The 18,672-nt window shown below is 36.8% G+C and overlaps 2 protein-coding genes across 4 annotated transcripts in view; both read right to left on the bottom strand.

Moving 5' to 3' along the window:
* The window catches only part of LOC131436157 (uncharacterized), a 38,604-nt gene extending 35,125 nt beyond the window's left edge, over nt 1-3,479 (bottom strand). Inside the window, exon 1 of one of the 2 annotated variants that reach the window (XM_058604690.1) lies at nt 3,326-3,479. The gene's annotated coding sequence lies outside the window, so the exon portion shown is untranslated. Of the gene's footprint in view, nt 1-2,838; nt 3,189-3,325 lie in introns of those variants that run through there. The other variant, XM_058604692.1, reaches the window with a different exon arrangement.
* Nucleotides 3,480-3,897: 418 nt separating this feature from the next.
* LOC131436122 (uncharacterized) overlaps nt 3,898-18,672 on the bottom strand; it is a 34,495-nt gene continuing 19,720 nt past the window's right edge. The window contains exons 6-8 of one of the 2 annotated variants that reach the window (XM_058604626.1): nt 13,249-14,368; nt 12,774-13,183; nt 3,898-4,218 (exon numbers count right to left, since the gene is read on the bottom strand). In XM_058604626.1, coding sequence (XP_058460609.1) covers nt 3,983-4,218; nt 12,774-13,183; nt 13,249-14,368 — 1,766 coding nt within the window. In that variant the 3' untranslated portion in view covers nt 3,898-3,982. The remainder of the gene's footprint in view (nt 4,219-12,773; nt 13,184-13,248; nt 14,369-18,672) is intronic. The other variant, XM_058604627.1, reaches the window with a different exon arrangement.

Raw genomic sequence — 18,672 nt, 5'->3', positions numbered from 1 at the left:
AAATAACGCAAGAGAATAGATAAGTATTATCATTGTTACGTTATTACATCACTATTACAATTATTACCACTACATTCCATACAGACCATCACAAGAACCACATACCACAATTTACAATATCATAAAACCAGGTTTACGACCATTGTCATTACAAAAACAACAACTAAACTATTTAACACAACCACACATTATAAAAACAATTTTATACAATCTATTTGAATCAGCACAAAAAAACAGTGACCAACACACACACACAAAAATCAAAATTTATTTATTTATTATTAAAAATCCAGGGTGATACTAAAATTTAATTTTTGATATGCGGTTTTATTTTACGCGTACTACCTTGGTCAAAAAGTTCCCGGAATGTATTCAGAAAATAAAAAAATACAAGATTATTCATCAAAATTGATATTGTCCCCTTCAAAGTACTCGCCATTGACTGCAACACACTTATGCCAGCGCTTGATCCAATTTTCGAGAAAAAAATTATATTCAGTTTCCGGTATAGCCAACAGAGCCATTCCAATTGTTTCACGCAAACGTCTCATAACGCCCAAAAAATACTCCTTGTTGACGATCTGGCCTTGCGTAAGAAATTCATGATACACAGCACCCTTGTATTCAATGAAAACTGTGAGCATCGCCTACCGCTTCTCTCATCATCATTCACAGACTCACGGCCCTCTTCTGAAACGTTCGTGCCATCGATAAACGACTGTTTTCTTTATAGTATCGTTGCCGAAACACTCTTCTAATATTTTGCCATGTCGCCGCACCATTGAAACAGTTTTTAATATTGAAATCATTGATACTGTTTTTAAAATTTATTGCAAACTCATTGTTGCAAACTCAATTCCATTTTGAAAATTGTGCAAAATCGAGGAAACGCACAAACGTAGATGTACTCAATACAGCGTAACTTTTACAAATGTCCTGGTATCAAGCTACAAGTTTGATAAAATATCGATGACAGATGTGTCAACCTAAGAAAAAATCCAATCGTGTCAAAATGTTGAATTCGTTTCCGTAGATACAGGACTGTAAAAGTGAATGCCATAGTAACCAAGCACAGCGAAGCGAAGTTTGGGTTCCGTCTAGTCAATTAGACTTTCTCTTCATGTGGTTTCATATGCAGGCTAGGCAACCAAAATTTCTAATGATCGATATTTTCAATTAATCGTCACACTTTTGAATCCTCAAATGCACGAGAGTCTGCTTAGATTGATCTTTATTAGTAAGCAACACCGAACACGCGAACCCAGAATATAGACTTGAAGGCTATTCGCAACGCGGTGATGGATATCTGTTCTAAAATGACATACTGTTGTAATATTTAAAACTGTCAAAAATAAAACTCGAACTTGACGATCTCAACGGAAAGATTTAAAATCTGTTCTATATATTTCTACAAATGTATTGGTGTTGTGTCTATTCACTTCACTGTTTTAAATCAGAAACAAACAAACTAAATTAATGGTTTCGAGAACGATATGAATATTTTTACAGATCATAGTGAGCTGGAGTGCTTCTAAATGAAACTGTATTATTCAGTGCAAAACATTTAACGCTTATATTAATAATTTCTGAAATGTCATTCGACGCTTTGACATCTCGTCTCTCAGATTTCGTAACAGACGCTCAGTTTTAAATCTGTTTTAAATTTGTACTCGGAAAATAGAACTAAATATCAGCGTCGTGATTGACATGTTTCAGTTGTTTGTACATGCTTGCGATACGGATATCGATATTTAAGCTTCTCGTCGCCAAGCTTGTGTTCAAGTTTTGTTCGCAAGCAGTTATTTTTATAGCGTTTCTCTACCATTACTATCCTTCTGCGATTTTGGTTGAAGCGATAAACTTTACCTCATCATCAATCGAGTTCATCTTATATAAATTAGAAATTAATCTTGTGCAATCAAAATTTACCCTGGGGTAGTTGTCATTTTCTCAGGCGAAACGACATAACATGGAATTTCATCCGATCTTGCATGACACAAGATCAGAGCATACCAGTTAAAGCTTCAAATCGTTTTATGGCACTTTTTGTCTTGCTGTCTAGCAACAACCTACCTCTAGCATGCTACGCGTAGGACTGAAATGTTAGCTATAATTTTGCTTCTATTTATAGATTCGCGTGCTTCCAACAGCTTCGCTTTTGATTCGATTGACCAATCAGAGCGATGCTTTCCCTTTGATATATCGCTTACTCCTTCAAAACCGTCGACTATGGCAGGGAAATCCGGTATGCCGGCGATTTTTTGCTGACAAAATAGGACACTGCTAGTTATTCATCAACATTTCAATGATATACAATTAAAAATACATGGCTATGTACATTCAAATCAATACGTAGAAATATTTCCAATCAAATGGTGACATAACATTAATAATTGATACAAAATTGGCTGAGCTGTAATTGTTGAAAACCTGACCACATTTCTACGTGTATTTTTCTTGAGTTTCTAGTTTCGACGAATAGCGTTCCCGCGCGAAATATAATCCAAAAGTCTTTTTGCTCATAGTAGTACATTAAGAGTTAAGATTCAGAAGTCTGTGCGATGTAATTTATCGAAGGCCAAATAAATAATTGAAAACCAAATTCTTTTCCGAGCTTTCACGTCATAGGTTTTGTTGTTTATTCAAACAGAACTGAAACGAAACGCCACACATCGCTATATCAACACTGGAATTTTTATTGCTGCATCACTCAGAGGTCAGCATCTTTCGTGAGAAAAAAAAAATTATCTTGCATTGTTTCACGTTTTTCTACACATAATAAAATATTATATACTTAACTAATACTTCTCTTTATATTGCAGTAATAAATTTGCTTACCAATCGAATTACATTTCTTATCAACCGTTGCTGACAGTTTCAATTTGATAAACATTCGTAGCAACAGTAATAACGTTGAATGATAGTATCAATTTAATAACATCTCACCAACATACAAGACAGACGATTCAAACCAGAACCAGGTATGATATTTCTCGGATGTAAACTTGTGTTTCTAATATGACTTATATGAATATTATTGACCAGTCAAGTTCTAGGCTTCATCTTCTGACTTCATAGTATATATCAATTGTATTTTCAAAGCTTTGTGATCATTGACTTTTTCACTACCATCGGCTACCAAATCATCTAAAACACGAGAAACCTTCGGTAGAACCATTCGCGAAACTCACGATTCTCAGTTTGTATAGTCATACTAGCATAAATTAGATTCACGTTTACAAAAGGTACTAGCGATAGATTATACCGCAGCGATTGAAGCCGACTAACTCAACGACGAAGCACTTCCCATTCATTATTTACTGACCTGTACGTATTTGCCAAAATCAACATCACCGAAAATAAAAATAAGAACCGTTCAATGTATATTGACACTGTACACAGTTAGTGGATATACCTAACAAAATGTAACCTACGACTAACAACAGGTGAATGATAGCAACGCAACAAAACCACGTTTGTCGGTGCGATCGGTTGATCGCGAATTTACTACTGCTGCTTGCTGCTATTGAACAGTTTGACGCAATAATGCGCGTTGCAGGGACAAATCAAGCACATACACAGCTGTAACCCGTTGATTCGTAATATGTACTGCGTTATTTTCTTCTGTGCAGCTGTGCCTTAACAGCTATCAGCAGCAGTGTTGTGCGATTGCTGTATGGGAAAAAAGGTTGACTCAGGTGTAATCGTTGTTAGTTTCTCTAATGCTAGTTGGCAGCGATGGAATTCAGTTTATGAGCGAGAATTTGTTAAAGCATCTTTTCTGCCACACAACCGAACCTTGGTTTTTATTTTATCCACTAGAACCGCGACTTAAATGTTTATTTTGCGGAACTTTCTGACGAAGTTCGGATGGACCAAATAATGAAACGCAATGGATTGAAAAAGCTTACTACTTTAACTTTAATAACTATCGGAAAATGTTTGCATACAACAGCTAGAAAATTAACCAAATACCCCTATGCTACAGACGTTCGTTGTAGACCGAATCACTGTCGGCATCCTCCGGGTCCGAGTGATGCTCGACGACTTCTATCCGTTCGACCAGTTCGTTGAATTTGACATTTTTCGGTTCCGATGGAGTTGTGCTGTCTTTCAGCGTTGACCTCGACGAGACGGAACCGTATTCGTCCAGTTTTTCTAGCTGACCATCCAGCGAGCTGGCCAATCGGTCCAGCGGAATTTTGGAGTCCTCGGATTCTGGAAAAAATTGCAATGCATAGATATGATTATATTTTTATACTGTAAGTCGCTGATTAAACAAATCTACAACAGTAGAAAACAGTGATTCCCAGGTGATGCAACTCCGCAACTGACGTAATTTACGCAGACCTTGTTAGACAAGATATTATGAAATAATAAATCAGTGTCAAATATACCTAAGTAATATTGTGGCGACATTGAACTGCCTTTGATAGTATTTAGAATGGGCCAGGGTCATTATACCGAAAGTTATTTTGCCTATTGTTACCCCTAAGGGATACTGAACAATCTGCTGGGGATCACATTTAGTGGAAGCAGAAGTAAATTCAGAACCTCTACGAGGTCCCGAACAGTCTGCTGTTAATAAAACCTCCAACCCCCGAGAGGATTTAGAGATCTTACAAAAGCGACACCATTCTGCACTCCCGGAAGAATGCAGAACGATTCGCAGTATGTACGAGCAGAAGTAAATTCGGTACCCCCTAAAAAATGCCAAACAATCTGCTAAACCATATTTAAGGTGAATACAGAAAGGATTCATTCACTCCAGGAAGAACGATTAACATTTCTGACTATAGCTCCTTACCACATTGGGTGAGAAACGAGAGAATATCCTTCAATTTTAGCTCCGCATACACAGACTCAACCATGTATGGAGAACCAAAAACCCGGATACGTAGCTGCGTCAATGCGGGACAGTTACATATCAGATGATATGAAGTACCATAATCGCATTCACACAAATCACACGAATAATACTCAGCACGTTGAATAGTAGCCATGTGATAATTGAGTTTGCAATGTCCAGTCAGAGCTCTGATCAGAATACTGCAATGATGCTTGGAGAAATGCAGTAGACACTTTGACATTTTCAGATTTAAATCTGGTAGAAATGCTTTTGTCTGAGCGCAAGTTTGCAAGCTGCGCCAGTTGTTGGCATGTTTGAATGCAGCCCAAGAACGAATCTTGTGCTTTATCCAACTAGTTGAAAGTGGTAAAGCTGGTTTCGGACCAACGAAATCATTCGTTGCACCAGCTCTAGCCAACTCATCAGCCCATTCATTTCCAGTAATACCAGAATGGCCGGATTCCCATAAGAAGTAAACAGCATTTCACTAAATTTCTGTTTGAGCTGTTAGTAGAATGTTCTCACTAATAGTACTGTTGTTGTACCGTTGAATTCCACTATATCACGTCAAAACACTCTCACAAAGTCAATATTTTCACAGTCACTATTTTTCCGAAAGTGTATCAAACGTTATAATACAGATACGTATTTCGGAATGCAATTTGCATCCTTCTTCAGTGTATCTGCAAATAGCATTCCGAAATACGTATCTGTATTATAACGTTTGATACACTTTCGGAAAAATAGTGACTGTGAAAATAGTGACTTTGTGAGAGTGTAATGACGTGATATAGTGGAATTCAACGGTACAACAACAGTACTATTAGTGGAAACAGCATTTGATATGCTAAGGTCTTCAATTTGAGTTCGACATGCGATCACTAGATTCGACCGTGAGTCATTAGAACTGAGTGCTTTTAAGGCTGCCTGACTGTCGGAACAAAAATAAATTCGTTTACCACAGATCCTCTGCTAAAGTGCCGATTGTACTCCACACAGAATCGCGTAAATTTCTGCTTGGAACACAGTACAGTATCTACCAAGTGAATGAGACTGCTCCAGCCTCATTTCACGACAGTAGACACCAGCACGACCATTCATCAGAGAACCGTCCGTATAATAAACTATGTGTTCATCAAGTTGTCGCTCCAGACAACCAGACAACCATTCCTCATGAAGAGGATAGCTCACATTGAATGTTTTGAAAGGAAAACTGCATGTGAGAGTTAGGTCACTAGGAGCTAGTAAATACTCATCCCACGTAATTATTTGAGACCACAAGCAAGTGTGGCTAGTAGCATAATCTAAAGGGTTACTGTTCCAAAGCCCTGTAACCTTAAGACGGTATGCACAAAATAATGCTTCTTGTTTTAGGAACACATGTAGTGGTTTAATGCACAGTAGCGCCTCTGGAGCAGCAGTAGAAGTTGTCGTGAATGCTCCTGTCATCGCCATTAGGACCATCCTTTGGAGATGATTTAGCTTTGACTGAACTGTCGCACCTTCTCCTTTCTGCCACCATACAAGACATTCATATGCTAGAATTGGTCTCAAGGCTATACAAAGAGTCATATTAGAGTGACTAAGAAATTAATCAGCCTTTTTTAAGGTTAGCTATTCAATGAACTATTCTTCGAAGTAATCAGTCTCTATTAAGGCTACCACAAAATCAGTCTTTATCAAGATTTTTCCAAACTAGGAGTCTAATCGAAGACTAATTTAGCCTAGTTAATTTAATTTAAAATTTCATTCATTTTAAAAATGCCTGCGTCCAACCGGAAAGGCAACAAGCCTAAGGCTAAAAATAATTCAATACGGAATAAATCACATTCCGTTATTCAACATCTTTTTAATAACATTCACGATCTTATAGAATCTGAATGTAAAAATAAAAGACAACGGACGGATTTCCTTTCCGTTGATTCTATGCCGTCTAACAATATTTACGAGATTCTTCCTGAATCCGATTGTAGCGACATAGAAGAAAATTGTTCGAAAATTTCCAAAATGGACGTTTGTCGTTCTGGGAAGAAACAACAATCTATGCCACCAGTGACGGTGATGATTTCCGACTTCAAAGCATTCCGTACTGAGCTTTATACTTTTCTCCCGGAAGTAAAAGTCTCATTTCAATTCGAACGAAGAGGAGAATGTCGAGTCTTAGTTGATGGATTGGAAGATTACGAACGTCTTATAAGATATTTGTCCGAGAAACTTTATAAATTTTATTCATATGATTAAAATCAGATGACCCTTCAAGGCTGTCTTGAAAGGCCTTTCAAATGATCTGAGTACTGATGAAATCAAAAATGAACTAAAAGAATTGCTTGGTTTCACCCCTTCTTAAGTAATACTTATGAAAAAAAGGGCGAATGGTACTTCTAAACCACACTCTGGAATTTCCCATGAACTTTACTTAATACACTTCAATCAAAGTGATGTAAACAATTTTGAAACTTTAGAAAAAGTACGTTTCCTTTCCCACATTAAAATTCATTGGGAACATTATAAACGGTATAATTGTATTGCAAACTTAACGCAATGTCGTCGTTGCCAAGGCTTCGGCCATGGAACCAAAAATTGTCATATGGATATACGGTGTTTGAATTGTGGTAAATCGCATTCGAAAGACGTTTGTCCAATGAATGAAACCACTGATAAATTTTCATGTTCAAATTGCGATGGAAATCATAAATCCAATTATTTGAAATGTCCTGTCAGGGAAAAAATTTTAAACGCTCGTTCGCTTAGACAACAAGTCAAATCAGCGACCTTAAATTTACAGATTATACCTGAAAATCAAAAAACCGTTACAAATGCCACGCCTGATTCATCTAAGGCACTTATTTATTCAAATTTAAAACAAAAAACAGGTACGCCTGCCAATTCGTCTTCTAACGAAAACAATTTATTGACAGGTAGATCAACCTCGTCATCATCTTCTTCTAATGTCAGTTATGCTAGTGTAACAGGTAGAAATCTACCACTTAATTCTTCTAATGTAAATAATCAAAACATAGGACCGCCTTGCAGTTCATTTTCTAACGAAAACAATTTATTAATAGGTAGATCGGCCATATCATCTTCTTCTAATGGCAGTTTACCTACAAATATTCCTTCAATGCCATTCGCTTCTTTAAAAGAAGTTGATTTATGCGATATAACTGAAAATAAAATGATCTACCTACAAGATCAATTTTTTCAAATAATCATCCGAATGAATTCGACTTCATCACTTTTTGAAGCATTTCAAATCGGATGGCAATTTGCAAATAATATTATATTGAATTTAAAATTCAACAGTGATGTTAAATAATTATTTGAATATTTTAAATTGGAATGCTCGATCTTTGAAATCGAGTGAAGATGAATTTTATAATTTTCTCAAAGTTTACAAAATTCATATTGCCATTGTGACAGAAACTTTTCTTAAATCAAATGTCAAATTGAAAAGTAATCCACATTATGTGGTTCATCGATTTGACAGGTTTACTGGAATGGGTGGTGGAGTTGCCATTTTTGTCCAACGGCAAATTAAACATCGAATTTTACCTTCCTTCAATACTAAAGTTATTGAAAGCTTGGGAATCGAAGATGAAACCTTTAAAGGCGAATGCATTTCTTTAAAGGCGATTTGCAAAAACTCACAAGATATCGATCGAAATTTTTCGTAATAGGGGACTAAAATGCTAAGCATGTCCAGTGGAATTGTAGGCAAAATAACAGTAATGGTAAAATACTACATAATCAACTCTCAGCTAGTTACTTCACAGTTCTTCATCCCAGTAATCCGACTTGTTTCTTTTCCGTGAAAAACCCATCTACAATTTATCTGGTTCTAACGGATCAAAGTCACATTTGTAGTGAACCGATTACACATGCTGACTTTGACTCAGATCATCTTCCTGTAACATTCAGACTTTCCAACGAAGCTATAATTAATTCAATTAGTTCTATATTCAACTATCGTAGAGCTAATTGGTTGGATTACAGATCTCACATTGAAAATCATGTGGATCATGAAACTATTTTCTGCGGACATCGACACAGCAATTGATAATTTGAATCATTACATTATCGAAGCTAGAAATCTTTCAGTTCCCAAAGCTCAAACTAAATTAAATTCTCCTATCATCGATGACAATCTGCAACTGCTCATTCGGTTGAAGAATGTTCGTCGACGACAATATCAACGTTCTCGTGATCCTGCTATGAAAAACATAGTTAAGGATTTACAAAAATTAAACATAGATTTACTCTTTTGCGAAATGAAAATTCTGCTAAAGAAGTTGAACTTCTTAAACCATATTCTAAACCTTTCTGGAAACTTTCTAAGGTTCTTAAGAAACCTCAGAAACCAATTCCTGCTCTCAAGGAAGGAAATCAAATACTTCTTACAAATGGCGAAAAAGCTCAAAAACTTGCTCAGCAGTTCGAGAGTGTCCACAATTTTAATTTGAACGTTGTGAGTCCTATTGAAAATGAAGTCTCACTGAAATACGAGCATATTTCAACCCAAGTGTTATCACACGATGACATTATTGAGACGAATTTTGATGAAATTAAAGCAATTATTAGGAAACTCAAAAACATGAAGGCTCCAGGTAATGATGGAATTTTTAATATTCTTATTAAAAATCTTCCCGATGTTGCCTTGAGACTCCTGGTTAAAATTTTCAACTATTGTTCATTAGCTTACTTCCCAAAAAGATGGAAAAACGCTAAAGTAATTCCTATCCTAAAACCTGATAAAAATCCAGCAGAAACATCAAGTTATCGCCCAATTAGCTTACTTTCTTCTATCAGTAATCTTGTTGAAAAAATTATCTTGTTGAGAATGATGTCTCATATAAATGAGAATTCAATTTTTTTACCAGAGCAGTTTGGATTTCGTCATGAACATTCAACTACTCATCAATTTGTCAGAGTAACGAACATGATAAAAGCAAATAAATCTTCTGGGTTATCCACTGGAATTGCTCTTCTAGACATATAAAAAGCATTCGACAGTGTTTGGCACAAAGGTTTAATAGCAAAAATGTCTGATTTCCAGTTTCCTATTTATTTGATCAAAATTATTTAACTGATCGTACTCTTCAGGTTAGCTATCAGAATTGTAAATCTGAATTGCTACCCGTACGAGCCGGTGTTCCGCAGGGTTCGAGCGTAGCTCCAATCTTGTATAATATTTTCACTTCTGATCTTTCAAATCTACCCGCTGGTTGTCAGAAATCGTTATTCTGTGACGACACAAGTCTGTTAGTCACAGGTAGAAATCTAAGAGTGACCTGCAGTCGCCTACAAAGAAGTTTAAATATTTTCAGTGATTATCTGTCAAAATGGAAAATTAAACCAAATGCAGCAAATACGCAATGAATTATCTTTCCTCATAAGCCAAGAGCTTCTTTTCTTAAACCAAACAATAATCACATTCTCAAATTGAATGGTTTGGAATTGACATGGTCTGATCAAGCTAAATACTTAGGTTTAACGTATGACAAAAAACTCACCTTCAAGGATCACGTTGAAGGAATCCAGGCAAAGTGTAATAAATATATTAAATGTTTATATCCTCTTATAAACAGAAATTCTAAGCTCTGTCTAAAAAACAAATTATTAATTTATAAACAATTTTTTAGACCAGTCATGCTTTATGCAGTACCAATTTGGTCAAGTTGTTGTTCCACCAGGAAGAAAACGCTTCAAAGGATTCAGAACAAAATTCTGAAAATGATTTTGAAGCGTCCTCCCTGGTTTAGTACAAATGAGTTACACAGACTCACAAATATAGAACCATTAGATGTAATGTCACATAATATTATAAACAAATTCCGACAAAAACCGATGCAATCTTCAATTGAATCGATTCGCTCTCTGTATTAGTTAGTAAGTTAGTATATAAGTTCCTTTTTCTCATTACACAATACAAGTAGGTTTAGAATTTTTCCTACACAAAAATCTCAGAATTGCGGAAGCAAATGATGTCCTAATGGTAACAATCAAATCATATATATAATAGGGCTGAAAAGTCGAGCCCCGACCTGGAAGGATTCTTAGTGTCAGTAGGATCCATAGTCAGTGTTGGTGATTGCTGAAAATTTGACAGAAGCTGCTCGATTTTTATCTATATTGTATACAACATTTTCAATGCGGTAGAAGATGCTACAAGAATTCGAGTCTCTCAATGCATGAGCCTCGAGAGAATTTTTCTACATTTCTTCGCGCCACTTCATACTCTGAGTATTTCATGGCCCTTAAAGAAAATTTCAGTCTGATAATGATCGCCGCTGTGTGGAATTTACCAAGAGAGAATCGCAAGTTGACAATCGTCGCAGAAAATCGAATCGATGATTCGACTTGATGATTCGACTTGATGATTCTCATACTAGGTTGCAATATTTAAAAACCCTTGTGTGGAGCATTCACGTACATTTTCATAGACACAAATTATACAAATGTTATAAGCACATAGTTAGAATAAGCGGCAATAGTAAAATGATTCTATCGCAATTATCCACTGCCCATACAGAATCGGATCGCGAAACGAGAATAAGCGACCGTTTGTTGCTTCAGAGAGAATCCCCACAGCAGCGTGCTAGCCGTTGATTCTCAGACGGTTCACCGAGAGAAATTCGCTCTCGCACTAGTGTCTATTCTATGTTAAATGTACCATGCCGGTTTTTTTTTTGTTGTTGCGATGATTTCCGATTCTCTTTGATGGCACTGATTTAATCGTGGAAGAGTTGCGAGTGAGCATTCTTTGATACGATAAAAGCCATCCTTGTCCATAGTACTAGCCATGCAATGATTCTGTACACTTAAGAATCGGCTGCGAAGTCTGTTGAAACAGAAAGGCCAAATTCCACAAAAGGAATGTAACGCCAGAACTTTGCTTTTATTTAATTTTAACTCATATTCCAATAAATAGTTATTTTAAAAAAATAAATAAAAAAAATTAATAGGTATTCTAGATTGAATCAGTTATAAATTTAGAACGAAAAAGCTAGACTATGCAAGCTCATACCATAAGCATGATCAGAAGTAATAATTGCATTCTTCTTTTACCTTTTGTGAAGAACTTTTCTTGTTACACGAGTATACTTGGGGACTCGAATTTAATGTTGCGATGATTCGTTCAATTCATGCGGTTGAAAATTTTACACGACTTCATTTGGCACTGAATTTCACATTTTTTTGTATCAAATATTTTAGAAAACTTCAATTTTGAGTTATTCAAGATTATCGCATACTCCTGAAAATTTCATCATAAATTGTTGATCATATTTCTGATGAAAAGGCGCATCATTGAAAAGTAAGTAATTTTCACGACGTTCAGAAAAGCGACTACAATTTTAAGTATCTTTGCATCTTTTAACTTGCTTTCAATTGAACCTCTCCGAATTTTCAATAGTTTTGGTTGACGCAAAATTCAAAAATATAGAATCTACCCAATAGTTTTGATAAGATGCAGAGAAAGATAGCATCAAAGCGTTTCTTGTACGCAGAACTCAACTCGACAATCAACTACTTCCTTGAAATTTCGCGTGAACTGCGTCGTAGATAATCGCTTATACTACCCGTTAAGGAAAGGTAATTTGGGGTATTTTTATTTTTACTAATAAATTCCCGGTTTCTTTATCTTGAGGAAACGGTTCTACTGGATTTGGCAATACTTGAGCAGATAAAATTAAATCTGCTATCCTATGTTTTGCAATCGTTGTAGCTCCTTGATTTGCGTCGATAAGTATAACAGAATGATACAAAATGGCATAGTATCACGCCAAATTACGTTATCGTTTCTACTCATTCTGAACTAAAAAATCGAGTTTTAAGACGAAAACCTTATCATCGGAATATGCCTGATCAGAAACGAGAATTCCATTCAATTGTGGAAGCTATTCTTAAACATACAAAAATCTCTTACCTAACTTACCCTGATCTGTAACACCACTGATCTGAATCGATATTTTCCGGTCGTCGGCGTCGTCGTCGTCGTCATCGTCGGACTTCGGGGTTTCATCGATCATTTTTCTCGCCCCATACTTTGGTGGTGTCGGAGGAAGTGATATATCAAAATCGTTTTCCAGCTGAACGATGTCCGATGGATTCGTTGTAGTTTTTTGGAGTGGACGTACAAAGTACAGATATAAAAATACAGCCAGTCCTGCGCTTATCAGGAACAGCGCCCCGAGCACGGAAGTGGCCACGATCAGTCCGGTCCTGGTTGATTCCAAACTTTCTAGTGCACTGCATTCACCTCCAGAGTCGATACAAACAACGTCCTTGTACCCATCCGAAGTAATACTGTCCGATAGATCCGACGACTGAATGATTCTGAAAATTAAAAAAAAAAACATTGTCATTTTCTATGGCGAAATTTAAAATATTTCTATACAAACTCTTTGATTGTGTTCGAATCCTGCAGGTCATTTCGGATGTCGAATGCATAGACAATCATACGCAGAGCAGTTCTGGGTTCGATTTTTCCACTGGATCTACTTTTAGAAGTGTCATCCGTTGAAGGAACTCTCGCTTCCATTAGCACTTTTAGTCGAATGCCTTTTGTGTTTTGATTGATTCGATCAATCACCATTCCTCCGTCCGTTGAATCATCTACAATCATCGCAACCAGATTATCTTCCTCCAAGCGGTGCACATTCATTGTCAGCTGCGAGCTTCTGCCATCGGCAGACCCGTCCAGATCCGTTGCGGTGACCACCAATCTGACCAAGGCACTCGACTTCATTGCATCCTTCGTGGCATAGATCACTCCTTCGTCTGGATCGATCCCAAAGTCATCATAGCTGTTCAAACTGAACCGGATCTTGGCATTGAGACCTTCATCGGGATCGTTTGCTCGGACCGTAATCAATTGAGGCAGCAACAGATCGTTTGCGATCGCGGAAGTTGGAAACCCTAGATGGTAATCCTCTCCGGTAGTTGGACTGACAAATCGAGGATCGTTATCGTTGATATCGACTACGATGACGTTAATGACTGTTACGTCCCGAGCGAAGTTAAGGTCATTGGTATCCACCAACGATCGTTTCTCTATTCGGTTGGACTGTTGTTGATCAGGAGGGCATTTAAGGTGCAATCTAAGCTGGAACTGGGGAACTGTCATACCTTCGAAGAGAGTTGAATTTTCGCGATCGAACCGCTCGGCAGTGAGCCAGTTCCTGGTGGTGTCGATCGAGAAATAATGATACCCCATGAAAGGTCTTTCATCGATTAATTCGTATTCACAATTGGCCAGCTTCGACGGGAAAATATTGGGATGGTTCGTTTCTTCTGCAAGAGCCTCGATTTTCAGCAGCTTTTCTACTGTGGTTATCGGGACACCGGGAATCGATGGGCACTCGGCGATTTGGGTGACATCCAAGGTGACGCTAACACTCGTTTGCTTTCCAGCGGCTGAATTCAGTGCGACAACAATGAAGGTATATTGATTCGGTAGCAGAGATTCCAATAAATGAAGCATTCCATCCGACAGGAGACTAACCTTTGGTTTTAGGTATGCTGTTGAGAAAAAAAAGCGTGCTTAATAGCAGTGAAATGATACTTTTTTTTCGTCTTATCTATGATGGAGCGACTATTCAAAATTCTCCCTATGAAAGAATGGGTAGAATTCAATCGTGAATATCTCAAGTTGTACTAAACGCAACAACATAAATCTTTTTGCCTACCATCAGAAATATGATCTGCAATTTATGATTAACTTTGCAACAGTGTGAGTTAACCTTAAATAACCCACAAAATTTTGTTTTCTCAACCTTTTGGAAACAATGAGGATTACTTATCACACTGGCTTGTCCTTTCCGCACTTGGACGACGGTTTTGAGGTAGTCTAAGTTTCGATATTCAACTGGGCGAGTATAGATAATCGAAAAGCGATCATTTCTTCTTGTGTGTTTGAAGGGACTGGAATCTGGAATGAAATATCAAAATTCCTGTAACTCAAAATCATGCAGAATTAATAAAACGGATTATTTGGAAAAGTGTATTGAAGAGTTAAGACCTAAAGACTATCCCAGAAAGTATGGACGCACTTTGATTTCGCTGTAAATAATTCACAAGTGTTAGATATTTAAATTTTATTCGATGTACTGATAATATTAGATTACAACAACAGAATATTATTCTCAACATTTGCTACATAGCCATTGTAGACTAGCTGGCGCACCTTCTTGCAAACGTTCCTCATTAAATTCCGTACAGACTTCTTGGCGACAAGTTTTGACACCTTTTTCCAATCTTTTTCGAACTGTTGAATGGTTTCGGCTGCCGAGACATGTTTCTCAAGATGTGCCTTCGTTAATGCCCAAAATTTCTCAATTGGTCGAAGTTGTGGGCAATTTGGTGGATTCATGTCTTTTGGGACGAAAGTGACATTTTTCTACCGTTGATTTCGAGTAGTGGCAAGAAGCAAGATCTGGCCAGAAGACAACAGGATCCTTGTGGCTTCGAATCATGCGTAGAAGTCGTTTTTGTAACCATTCCTTGATGTATATTTCGCTGTTCATTGAAGAAGTGGTTATGAAGGATTTCGAAATCTTACCGCAGCTACAAATTGCTTGCCAGACCATAGCTTTCTTACCAAATTTTTCGACTTCAATCGATGTCTTGGACTGGTTTGACATTTGCCCTTCTCGCACCGTATAATATTGTGGTTCCGGCAAGGATTTGTAATCGAGTTTCACGTAGGAATCGTCTTCCATGATTATGCAGTTCAAATTTCCAGCAAGAATCGTATTGTACAGCTTTCGAACCCTCGGCCTGATCGATGCTTCTTGTTTCGGACTACATTTTGGTTGTTTTTGCTTCTTATAGGTTCGAAGATTCAAACGTTCTTTAGCACGAAGAACATTTGACTTTGAATGGTCACATCCCGAACTGAAACCTCCTTCATTTGCTCGAACGCCTCCAGTATAGGTTTATCCAACTGAGGGTTAGCAGGACCTTTTTTTCGACCCGTTTTCGGTTTATCCTCAAAGGTGATATCCTCACCGAACTTCCTGATTGCATTTCGCCACAATTTTTCGACGTTGTTCTGCTGTAAGTCCACGCATTTCGAAACAAACTAATGAAAACGAATAGACAACTGCACAAGTGGTTAGAGAAGAGTGTAAACAACAGAACGCAGCTATAAAAATTGACAGATTCTAAACCATTGTGAAATGGCAGCGATTTTCGGTTGCGTCCATACTTTCTGGGACAGTCTTTATTAGATTAAATTGATAAAATATTTTTCATAATATCTTTTAGGTAAAGCTATAAAGTTCTAAGCTTCCATAACTAGGCATGATAATTGTTTTGGAAAATAATGTCTTGGACACAGTTTGTAGACTGCTTAGGGATAGACAAATTGAAAATTTATTTTCTAGGTTGCACCAATAAACCACTAAAGTATTACCTTGAATTAGCTTTAGATTTTGAAATCGGGGATATTCAATGTAGTAATAGTTCGAATTTTGTTTAACAAGGGATTTCTCCAAACTGTTGAGTATGATGTTATTGGTTATAGTCTATTGTGTATGAAATACGACATAAAGAAGAGCGAATCATTTAGAAATAAATTGATCTATTTTGAAGGATTTTATTGTTAGTTGAAGGCACGAAAAACAATCACTTTATCCATACCGATCTCCGATTTCTGAAAGCACAGAAAATGACGGTCAAAACTACAACCGAAAATAATAGTCAAAAAATTCAACATTTTTGACATGAATACGTCACTATGGGGCATCTTTTTAAAATTTACCCTGTACAAGAATGGGCAGAACTTAATCTTGTTTGACTTAAAGCAACAACTTAATTTCTTCTCCATACCATCGTAAATATGTTCAGCAATTTATGATAACATTTTCAGTAGTATGAGATATCAAATAATAACTCAAAGTTTTCTAAAAAGTTTGGTATTACTGAGCATTAAGGAGAAATTCAGTGCCAAAACAAGACGCGTAAAATTTCAACCGCATTGATGGTTTGAATGAATCATCGCACAAAGCGTGTCGTGTAAAACCGATACATAGAAATACGAAATACAGCCAGTGATTGAACGCAGTGAGCTTACGACACGTTTTATTAGCTAGTAAAACAGTTATAAGGTTATAAACCATGAGTGTTTTCAATTGACTGATATGGGGGTGACACATTTGTGTTTACGACAGTGCAAGAAAGTCAATTTAGTCATTCAATTAATAACCAAAATGCTCTTGTAATTAATATTCTCGCCTGAATTTTGAACTTAATTTCAGGTTTAGAATTTAGTTCTAAATTAACGGTTCAAAATTTAAAACTAAGACTTTAGAACCAAAGACATCATATTAACAAGATATCCAGCTCTCACATCTCCCGAACAAATCATTGGCAACATCCTTTTTTGCGAAGATGGGGTCCTCAGGCGAGTCCGCACCGAATCTCGTACTGCGCACCCATACAATTGACATGATATGTTGAATGTGATGTCGTGTGATGGCGTTGCTGAATTGAAGATTGATTTTGCTCCAAGCTGACAAGGTCTGCTGAAACTAAATTTTACTTCTGCACACTTAAAAAAATCCATGTGATTTTACATCTTATTAGATGCACATAAGTGGAGCGTTGCAGTTCACGCAAATTCACGTGGAAGATCATTTAATATTGTGTCTAAAACTCCATGACACGAAATTCGTTGAAATAAAAAAAGAATACTGATAGAAATCGCCGCGACTTGAACCGAGAATCATTGGATCGCAAGTACGTCTGTTAATCGACTGAGCCACAGAAGCATACATCTGCTTGGTTGGTAGAAGGTGCATTATTCAGATTTTTTTGGTGCGTGGATTATGGAACTAAATTTTTGGAATTGGTTTCATTACTATATTTTTTAACTGAATTCTGGAACTAGTTCCTTGATTTATGTTCGGAATTTGAGTCCAGAACTCTAGGATTTCAATATCAGAATTGTGGAACTCATTGTTAGATATGAACTCCGAACCTGAGTTTTGGGCTTCTTGACCAGCATTTAATTCCTGAATTCAGTTTCATAACACATTTCGAAAAAATCTTGTGATCTTAAATCTCATAAGATGTACATAAGTGGAGTGTCGTATTTCTCATAAATTTAGATCGATATCAACAGCGTGACTTGAACCGAGAAACATCAGCTCACAAAGCACGCCAGTTAATCCACTGAGCCACAGAAGCACATGTCCGCGTAGTGAATAATTGATGCATATAAATCTATACAGCGGCACTTGGTAGCCGAGTGCAAATTACACTTGGAGCCTGTAAAGTTCTATACGAAAGGAATATTGCGTCATTTGACAAGTTAAGTAGTTAGAAATTGCATCGTTTGTAGAATTATGTCACCTGTGATCTTCATTATTTTTTCTGTGAATGTAATTCCTTAATTTATAGAAATCAAGTTCAGACCTGCTACATGCTGGAACTAAATTCTTAACTTTGACTCTGGAACTATATTTCGGAACTGAAGTCAATGTCTCTATTCAAATCCGGAATTCATTTCTAGAACTGAAATCGGAACAAGGAAACTGAAATTGAGTTCAGTTCCAGAATTCTCAAACTAATTTCATGAATTGAATTCTTCGTGTACATTCTGAACCTGAATTTTGCCTGTCCTACCTGTGTTTCGAAAATCAGCTCCAGTTCTTGAATTCTGGTCCATAATTCAGGTTCTTATGTTGATAAATAAGTTGATAAATAAGGGATAAATAACACCGGATAAATTTCGCAAATCGGTTCTTTTCAGAACCAATAAAATATTCCCAATGAATTAATGTCAGTTCTGTTCGTATTCATATCCTCCACTTATGTCTGTT

Source organism: Malaya genurostris, chromosome 3, assembly GCF_030247185.1.
Source record: "Malaya genurostris strain Urasoe2022 chromosome 3, Malgen_1.1, whole genome shotgun sequence".
NCBI classification, from domain to species: Eukaryota; Metazoa; Arthropoda; class Insecta; order Diptera; family Culicidae; genus Malaya; species Malaya genurostris.
This window is presented reverse-complemented; position numbering and strand designations above follow the sequence as displayed.